The 10,599-nt window shown below is 37.5% G+C and overlaps 1 protein-coding gene across 1 annotated transcript in view; it reads right to left on the minus strand.

Annotated features, from left to right (window-relative positions):
- The window catches only part of RIC1 (RAB6A GEF complex partner 1), a gene marked incomplete at its 5' end in the record, with an annotated part of 31,091 nt that overhangs the window by 12,007 nt on the left and 8,485 nt on the right, over positions 1 to 10,599 (minus strand). The window contains 9 exons of the mRNA XM_010137120.1: positions 1 to 119; positions 490 to 642; positions 1,429 to 1,477; positions 1,965 to 2,109; positions 3,055 to 3,143; positions 4,184 to 4,275; positions 5,235 to 5,371; positions 5,594 to 5,736; positions 6,827 to 6,934. Of these exons, the coding sequence (XP_010135422.1) occupies positions 1 to 119; positions 490 to 642; positions 1,429 to 1,477; positions 1,965 to 2,109; positions 3,055 to 3,143; positions 4,184 to 4,275; positions 5,235 to 5,371; positions 5,594 to 5,736; positions 6,827 to 6,934 (1,035 nt within the window). The remainder of the gene's footprint in view (positions 120 to 489; positions 643 to 1,428; positions 1,478 to 1,964; positions 2,110 to 3,054; positions 3,144 to 4,183; positions 4,276 to 5,234; positions 5,372 to 5,593; positions 5,737 to 6,826; positions 6,935 to 10,599) is intronic.

Genomic DNA, 10,599 nt, shown 5'->3' on the forward strand with positions numbered 1-10,599 from the left:
CTAGTAGGCTTATGGTCAGAGTGTGCTGAAGTATTTCTGGAACTCTGAGCCTGTGTTGCATCTCCACAGTTCAAATACAAGCGATCTTCTCCTTGAAGGAGGACTTGTTCCTGATTACTCTACATTTAAAACAAAACAAAAAACAAACAAGAAAGCAACCTTGAACTCCATGTACAGAAAACAAAGGAAAACACATGATCAGTATATTAACAGGTTCTACATAAACAATATGAAAAATAAGCATTATTGAGCATGAAAAATAAGCACTATTTTTATTATATGTCTCAGCTTTTGTTATCACTGTGCACTAGTAGGTTTTATGTTACAGTATTACACAGCAGTATTTTCAAAGAACCATTTTAAAGTTCTATGATAAAAAAAGAAGACCAGTCTAATGGCTGCAAAACCAACTTAAACTGTTAGAGACATCACCTGAAAGCTCAAAATACGCTCTAAAATAAGGATGCATTTATCCACAAAAAAACTTACCATACAAGGATTAACAGTGAGTGCACTCTTGATGAAATGAAACTGCAGAATACCAAACTGGCAAGCTACCTCGTTTGCATCTCTTTCAGGCTTCATGTTTGAAGAAGAATTCCCATCAATAACCCACAGATGATACCCTTCTGAGCCCCAGGTCTGAATGTAGAAGAGGAACAATAATAAAAACCCAAACCCAACACTATGTATTCTCAGAAAACAAGAACTACAGAAACTTACTGTAACTGATCTTATGATAGGCATAGGTATATTGTAGTGTCCTTGCAAATATGTACTTTCACTAGGGATGCATGTTTAAAATTATCAATTTTCCTAACAACAAGGCTATACATAAATCAAATGTGTTAGAAGTATTGCACAAAATTCATCAGGGTTTGTGAAAGAGGCCCTGAAGATTGCATTCGATATTTACCAGCATCTACTGATTTGACAGCTTAGCAGGATTTCATGTTGATTAGTTTGTACTAAAACAACAGCAGTGAAGATTCTCTTGAATTCTTGCTCTGAGTTAAGCTACTTCAATAGCCAAAGGTAAACTAGATATTTTACGGAAAGTTTACAGTTAGTGTTGCCCTGTGTCTCACTGTACTCTGAAATATAGCACCAGATTTAAAAAAAAAAAAAAAAAAAGAGATATTAAGTAAAACCAAAAGTCTTCATTCTCAATATTAAAAGCAAAGCCAAGAAAAGGCATGTCATACACACTTCATGATTGGGCATATATATATGAGAAAAAAAAATCATCAGCTGTCCTTTCTTCACTCTTCCTTCAATACAACATTGGTATATTGAAGGCATCTTACTCTTTAAAATTAATAAAGCTAAAGAATGACAGTTTGATTTTCTGAAAATCTGTTTTACTAAAAATAATTTTTAAAAAAACGAACAGCCATCCTATCACAGTATTTTTGCATTCATATTTACCATAGAACTGATCTTTAGAGGGTCCTTTTTGGCACCATCAGACTGATACCTTAAAAACAGAACAGAACAGGTTTGAGTTTGGAAGTAACTTCATCAAAATAAGAAATTATCTTTCTATCTTTGTATTGTCATACGGATCCATATTGAACCTCCCCTCAAATTATAAAGCCTGTTTGATACACGACACTGCATAAAAGGCAATGCAATTGTCAGACGTCTAGCATAAACCATCTGAATTGTAATTTCAGGATGGTAGCACATTTTCAACAAATATATTCTGGCACTGAGGGACTTCTAATATTTGCATGCTAAAGTCACCTTTAGGGTAATTCACTTTTATGGTCAAAAAGACCACTGCAAAAAGAAAATAATACATTTTCATTTATGTTCAAATAAACCCCTCCTAAATATTATTCAATAATTCCAATGTCCAAGGAATTATAATGGAAGAATATTTTTAAATGCTAATTTAATGTATTACTTTAAAAATAAAGGTTTCTAATAAAACATTTTACATTTTCATTAAAGATACTCACGCAAAATCACCTCCTAAAGTACAGATAAGCTGAGCACCAAAAACACTCCATAAGGAGAAGCCTCCGCAATCCCAGGTCACCATCACAACACAGCTATCAGGTGACCACCTGATTAGTTTAACAGGGCCTGTTTTATTCCAAATATCTATTTAAAAACAGACAATAAAATACCACATGAAAATACAAAATGGTCTTCAACTGCTTTCATCATAGGAGCAGAAACAAAAACACACAGAAATAACTATTTGATTTTTCAATCAATTTATTTGCTGTATTCATCAAAATGACCATCTTAAAATGAATTAGCAACAAATCCATGTTTTCTTTCCAATATGTGTTTGGTTTCATATGAAACTAAGAACACATGAAAACAGGCCAGAAATACACTGTGCTATGACACAACCACAGAACTGCAATTCTGGCAAAATGGCTTTTAGGACAAAACATAATTTTATATTCACGCTTGGAATCCTTCCCTTTGGCACTTAGCACAACTGTGAAACTCTGTTATTTACAGATTTGATTTTTTTGTTGAAACCTGATAGACACAACACATTTGCAGTTGAGGATGTAATTTACCCACTTTGTATGTTCCTTACTTTCAAGTTCACAATATTTATCACTGCTACATGAAAACTTCCACTGAGCTGTTCACTGCAGTTCAGGCAGGGTGCTGGCTTACTCAATTTATATATTCATTACCAGTTTTGACAATAGTCTCTCATTTTCTTAGGTAAGTAATGGAAAAGTAATCTCAAGACTACATGTGGGAACCACTAGGATCTACAGCATTTAAAAATGAACAGCCAGAAGCAGCACTGTCTGTAAATGGCTAACTCAGATTCAAAATCACCCCACCCCCAAAACACCCAACCCTAGACCCTCACATATGAAACTCATACAAGACAGTTAAAAGCAAGCAGCTGAAAGAACAAATGCACAAAAGTAAACTACTACAGACATGCAAGAGTAAGTACTAATCCCATCAGTGATAATGCAAACAACAAGTAGTTGTTAACTAGACAAGGATAAAAATTCTCTTTAATACCCTAAAAACAGCTGAAGCATTCCAGTAATAAAAGTAGCTCACCAGGATATTGTTTTGGTGTCAGCTCCAATTTATGAGAAAACTGCATGGCGCCAGTGGTGGTATCTATCGTATACACCTGCACAGAGCCGCTGGAAGAGATTACATGTGTTTTAGACTCAGCAACTTCCAGAGGTTAACAAAAGCTGCTTTTTGTATCATCAATACCAAGTTCAACTAGAACCAAAACAAGTGTCAAGTAACACTCAAAGGACTTCATGAAACAAAAAAGACATTTTCCAAAAGACCATGGAGGACCCAAAACACCAGCCCTATAATAACCAATGCAGTAATGCTATTTCATTCTCTGAAAATACACACAAAATCCACAAATATTTATAGCTTCCAACTGCAAGACAATCCACGAGGAAAGTCAGCATTCCCTCAGTGCTAAATATGCATCAGGAGTGTACTACTGCACACCAAGATCAATGAATTATAGTAACTATTCCTGATTCAGAGGCAAGAACCACCACACTGCATTGTTACTACTACCAAGAAAACCATTTAACATGACAGCTGAAGACTAAACTACCCAGATCTTTTGCAATGCTCTAAAGAACAAAGTATGATTTAAAAAAAAAAAAGTGCACTCTAGACCAGCTAAAGTAATATTATCGAGGAGGAACTGTCTTGAAAGCGCGGTAAGCAAAATAGGACAACTAAAAGCAATTTTGCAACATTTAATTTATAAACATATTCACAGTAACTCAAACAGGCAACATTTTTCCTGACCAAATCAACACTTCACAGAACGTTTTCTCATGGGGTGCAAAGTACTGATTCTTGTCCAGTATCATTATGATTATCTGCTTAAAACTAACTTTATAGTCCTGCTTTGAGATTAACTGGGACAGCAGTACTTTCCAAGCCTTGCTACTGGTCCAGCCATTCTTTATTTTTCTCCAGAGCTTAATAGCACGCACCAATTTCAACTAGAGTTCAAGCAGACAATCATTCCTTTCCTCTTCCCTCCTGACTTCTTGAAAGAACTGATCATACAATCTCTATGAAGGCTGATCATCTTAATCTTTACAGCTCTTGCAACACAAACTAGTAAGAAACTAATACTTAATCTTTTTAACGAAATCATTCACCCACACCCACCCCAAACCAGCCTTCCAAAACTTACTTGGCACATCCAAATGCCATTAGCCTGTATTTGTTATTTACTGCCACACAAGTTCCATCAATCACATCTTGTGCCCAAACACCATGCAGCTGCTGCAAAGAAAAGAATTCAGAGAATTTTTGCTGAAACATTGCTTTTATTCACGATAGTCAGCTTCTGCCCATGTACTACCCATCTACATCATATTACAGATCTGTAAGTTGAATTTCATCACCTTAGGAAATTTCAATTGCCAATGTCAAGATTAAGTGACATAGCTCAGATAAACAAAATGCAGTATATGTAAATCTGATTTCATAGTTCTTAATAAAAATTACAGAAAGATGCCAGTATGTAAGGAAACCATTTATCTGAGCCCTGAATAACCAAAGAAAGTCAATACCTGCAAGGCAAGAATATCACTGATACTGTATGAAAAAATATCAGTAGATGGTACTAAGGATGAAGATACAAAACAAGAAAATTAATTCTCATCTGCAAAAGCAGAAATCACAGATGTTGTAAGTGTGTGAAGGAGTATGGGACATACTAACTCTGGGTTTTCTCTAATCAAAATAGAGATCTGATGACAAGATGTAGTAGTCTGTAGGCCAAATTACAGGTAAGAAAATACCTAACTTGGAAAAGATTCCTGTAAAACACATTCTGAGGTATGCTTGTCACTATGAGCTAAAAGCTAGAAATAGCACCTATGATACTTTGCCATAGGAGAAACCACTTCTTATCACCCCACTTACAACTAGCAACAGGAATTCTGTCAGAAAGATAGTAAGAAGACATCAGAACTATAATGACATTTTGAAATTCTAACAAAAAATTAAATCTACTATCAGTTATGTTATCCCATAGAGAGGTACTAGTCCTAGAACAGCCTAGTTCAATCTAGAGTATGAAATATAGTCTTGTTCTTGTATTATCTCTAAAGCAGTTGCTAAATTTTAATTTCTTTGCAACTGAATAGAATTTAAAGTAGTAAGCTAGCTGAAATGCAGAGACCAAGGAAAACACATTTATTGTAGAGTACATGCTAGTAATACTAAAGGAAATATACCTCAGCAGTGAATCTACTTGACATTGGTGTAATGAAACCAACTCTGCCATCATTAAAAACAACAGCAAAACCATCAAGTGTGGCACAATATTCCATATGTCTGATGTAAACATCTTCAAAGCCCAAAAATGAACCTGCTGAGAAAACATCACTAATTTAAAAATACGTGAACACAGTGATATTGCAAGCCAGACTTTTAAGTTGTTTTACTTATTACTTCACAGAAAAAAAAAATAAACAGGCTATTTTGTTCACATTTAGAAAAGGCAATTTTTTTCATCTCTGCTTGCGAACAGAGGTAATATTTTATACTAGACAGTATTTTGCTAATCATAAGCAATGAAAAACCCTAAACCTACCTCGAGAAGACTGCAGGTCCACAGAAAATGGAACTGTACATAGGTTAATGGCCTTCCTTCCATTTGTCATACCATCCCAGTGAACAAGATGGAGAAATCCATCAGCAGTAGCAACAAGTAGATCCTCTAACATGGACTGCAAACTAACAAATGTATTTGTCATTCTCAAAAAATCTGCATCTCAAATCAATGTCACAGTAAAACCAGTTCGTATTACGAACATCGTATTACTGCCTCAGGCATCAGCAACTATGTTGAGACAGTACATGAAGTAAGTTACGAAGTGTGTGCCTAAGCCCTCTAGACAGTAAAGGTACCAAGCTGACAAAAAGTGGTTTCCCTCTCTATTTCTCTCCAGGAATCAGAGTTCAAGAACAGGTCTGTATTGTCAGAGGAACTGTTTTACTCATGTATGAACTGTTGAACACAATTTTAATACTTTTGACTGAACATATGACATTGCTGCCAACAATCAATTATCCATCTGTCCTAGAAAATTATCAATATTGCCTAAACTATAAACACTTTCTAACCTATGGTCTAAGCTCACTGATAAAGTAGAAATTAGACCTCTTCTAAATCTTTCCCCAAACATCTTCAAAATCCTCAACTATTGTTAAACTACTTGCATGCAGATAACAACCTGCAGCTTCCCAGGTACTTTTGTAGTACCTACTGCATTTCTTCCAACATCTATTTTCTCCTGTGGGGTCTTTTCCCAAATTGCACTTTGTTACTTTTCCACCCTAATGCTGTACAGTTTCACCACTTTTCACATACACTTACTTAGCATGTTCAAAGTCTACTTACAGGGAAGGCAGTCACTACAAAAAAAAAAGGAAGAGGTAAACAAAAAGTTTTTCCAGGACAGATACGGACCCTCTGCAGGCAGCTGGGGAAATGTCAAAATGCTGCATACAGTTTTGTTCTTAAGTATGTATGTCTCCATGAAATCTCTAATTCATGCTTTGAGCCCAAGGACAAACACATTTATCGATATGCCAAAAATATCCACATAGCCAAGCACAGAAATAAAGAAGTCTTAAAACAGCAATTTACATTTTCACCTCCTTGGACTTACTATTAGTAACTTATTTTTAATAACTATCAGTCCTTCCTATTAACGAGCCTAAAAACTTACTAGAAGTCTTTTTGCATCCACTTTCCCCTTCACTTTTTAATAATGAACTGCTATATGCAGAAAAATTTTTAAGACGTGATTAGTGAGCATACCTTGTGATAGAGGCTTGCAAGTCCAGCACTTTCCTCATTTCTAGATGTAATGAGGGAGCACACTGTTCTTCCTTGTAATGTGGGGTTCCCTTCAGATGTGGACTTCCTCTAAAATAAAAGAAAAATACTACAGTTGAAACAAAAGATCTCAAAAGAGATGAATTAGTGTGTTACATTCCCATGGGTTTTCTCCCCAATATATATATATATCAGACACTCACGTGCAACCTGCCATAAGCAGCACCCAGTATCTAGGACATAATTTTGGTGCAAAAAGCTTATCTTATCCTATCCTATGCCTAGACGCATCCTATATGCCTCTAAAAAGTATGTAAGGAAAATAAGACAATGAACAAAGAATGACCATTACAGTAGCTGTGTCTTAATAATCCTAAAATAAGTGATATATATATAAATACAAATTCTCATTCAATAAAATGGTATTCAACTGTTCCCATTGTATGTGTGGAATTTTTAAGTATCTCCAATTCGTTCTTTGCCAACATGCACTAAAGATATAGAGACTGTAAAATGCTCGTTTCTTCAGTTCCCTTTTGCCAGATCAATGCTTACACAGCATTGATATTAATTCAGCATGCATAAACCAAAATGCAGACATTTATTACAGCAAATCATAAGAATATATATCTCTATGGCAATACAGCACCATTAAAGTATTCCTTATTTGTCTGTGTTATCAGAAGTGACATGTGTTTCATTAGCCTTTTTTTAAATGAAAATTGACCTACAATTGTAGGTCAGTTTACAGAGAGGGTTGTGAAGCACTGGAACAGGCTGCCCAGGGAGGTGGTGGAGTCCCCATCCCTGACGTGTTTAAAAGACGTCTGGATGTGTGGCTGAGGGACATGGTTTAGGGACCCTGGCAGTGCTGAGTGAATGGCTGGACTCAATGACCTTAAAGGTCTCTTCCAACCAGATGATTCTGTGATTCTGTATCGTAATGCTTCTTCCAGCTCATTCATGTCATGAGCATTATGCTAGGAAACAAAGCAAACTGTGGATGAAACAGGCATTGCAGACAAGTTAAGAGTTTAGTACAATTTCATTAGTTAAAAACAATAGATGTGTATACAAATCTATGTCATCTTTACCTGGATTTTAACTGAAAAAACACTTCTTTCATTTTATACCAGCCAATACAACTGCCTAAGACATGGAAGAAACCAAAGCAGCTGCAGTTTTAGATAAGTTGGACACCACAAGGATACCTCAATCTCTTTCCTGCCTTGGTTATCTCAGTTGATATCAAGTGCCTTAAGACCAAAACACAAAATTCACATTTGTTATTCTGTGATGGATACTACACCTTTTCTTATGCAGCAAGGACAAAGAAATGGGCTAGCAAAGGTAAGGCCTAGGCAACTTTTGACATTCTGGAGTTAGCATACAGAAGCAGTAACATCTCTCCAGAATAAAATCACAGTGACCACGAACAACTATAGCGAAAAATGAAAAATTACTGTAAGGTTAGTTAATCAGCCACCCTTGGATGGTAACTTCCATAAATATTAATTTTTTTAAATGTTTATTTTACATTTCAAAAGAAAATTACAAAATACAGCTGTCTTGAGAAAGAATAGACTTTCATGCAAGCTAGCTATCACAGACTGACAGGAGGCTTGAAATTACAAAAAAAAAAAAAAAAAAAGGTGACCAGTTAACACTAGTGTCCTGGTTTGAGCTGAAACTTCCTTGTTTTGGGAGATGGACAAATAGAATTATTCCATGTAGAACAATCATTCCGCATTTAATTGGTTAAGAGAGTCAGGTGAACGTAACGTTACGTCAGGAGCCTTTAAAAGCAGCAGCTCGGGGGCGGAGCAGCCTCTCGGGCTTCTGGACAGCGTTACGGAGGGAGAGCTCCTGATACTCCGCTGGCAGATGTCCAGGCCTGACCAGGCCCGACCCGGCGAACGACCAGCCCGAAATCTGAGGGCCTGCACCCCCAGGGGACCTGAGGATCACGGACCGTGAACTGTTCCTGCCGTGAGTCTCATCTGGAGTCGGGTGAGATATCCGGACTCCCGGCTGTTCGTGCAGCGAGCTCTCCTGAGTTTTCTCCGCCTGAGAGCAGCGGGGTTCTCTCCCCGCTGAGGATCACGGCCCGTGAACTGTTCCTGCCGTGAGTCTCATCTGGAGTCGGGTGAGATATCCGGACTCCCGGCTGTTCGTGCAGCGAGCTCTCCTGAGTTTTCTCCGCCTGAGAGCAGCGGGGTTCTCTCCCCGCCTTTTTTCCCGGCGCGAGAGGGATCCGACCAGGCCGGAGCGAAGCGAGGCCGCGCACTGCTGCTCTGCTACTGGCTGCCTGCCGAGAACTGACCTTGAAAAGAACAGACCGTTCAAATCTTTTCTTCTTCATTTTTTTCTCCTTCTTCTCTTTTCTGGGTTCGTGTACACATACATAGTAGTCTATAGTGTGGATTTATTGTGTATTAAAAGTTTGTTTCAGTTTCCATAACGCAAAACCGAGGTGTGAATTTCTTCTTTCCCCTTAAAACATCTTCTGTCTCCAGCGAGAGACAGGAGAATCGTTAAGGAATTTGAGGGGTTGTTTACCTCGGCCCTCGACCCTTAACAACTAGCTTTGTGGGGTTGTTGTGGCTCTTTTTGAAGAGTAAATGAGACTGCATTTCTTGAAGTTCATGAAGCCAAATCCACCTGATTTGGACTGGTATCTTAGAGCGAGACATTTCACAGACAAAAACCCCCATATCATACTAGATTAATTCCTCCAAATCTCTGTGTCACATCTGCAACGCTGCGTCTTGAGGACTGTAGAAACACAAAACCCTGGGTGTTTGGAGACATGCCTTTCTACCATGTGGACATACACGGCCAGGTAGTATACTCCCAAGCAAGGTGAAATGACTCTGGGTTATCAAGAACCAGTGGTACAACTGAACCCTGTCAACAAGTAACTATAATTGGGAGAAAAGACTTCTGTAATGCATAAACGTTACTGTTACGTATGTATAACACAACATATAACATGCCTGTTGGAAGTGACTGAGGTATATAACCAAGCACAAATACAGCATTTCTGCACAGCACAAAGTATAAAGCCAGAATGGGAACAACATGGTTTAAAAGACATCTATTGCTGGAAAAGAGATTTCAAGTCTCCATGTAGGCAGGCTTCTTTTTCTTTAAACACCTTTCATAAAAATAGTTTGTGAGAGTATTTTAATATTTTCAGTTTCATGAGCTAGTTTCAGCACATTTGTTACCATCTGCGGAGTATTTTTTCCATTGAGGCACTATCATCATGGCCAAAACTCCAAAATGTCAGTATTTTAATTCATTGCCTATGATTACATCAAATTTATCGGTTCAAAGAAAGAAACCCTTACTACGGGTGCAAAGGAGGCGCAATGAAAGTACACTGTGTTCATACAGTCCACATCTGCATGAGTCAGCCTTACTAGTTAAGTTCCTTTGACCTTTAAACAAAGAATCTGCACTGCTGATGGAAGCAGGAAGGAATGTTTGGTCTGGGTTGCCACATCAGCATCTGCTACCGTTGTAGCCAAACTTTAAGTAACTCACTTCTGCGCAAGAATTGAGAGGAACAGAAACGTTCCAGTGACCAACCAGCTGCATGGCAAAACAAATACCATTGCTTCACTTCTATCTGCACAGCATCTGTTAATGTAACTAAACCTGTAAATAAAATCTCTTGACACTCAGAACTGAGAAAAATCTCTTACATCTGCAGTTCAAGAAAACCCCAAACAGGAAAAGAACAGGAATGC

Source organism: Buceros rhinoceros, unplaced genomic scaffold (assembly GCF_000710305.1).
Source record: "Buceros rhinoceros silvestris isolate BGI_N320 unplaced genomic scaffold, ASM71030v1 scaffold7715, whole genome shotgun sequence".
In the NCBI taxonomy this organism is placed as follows: domain Eukaryota; kingdom Metazoa; phylum Chordata; class Aves; order Bucerotiformes; family Bucerotidae; genus Buceros; species Buceros rhinoceros.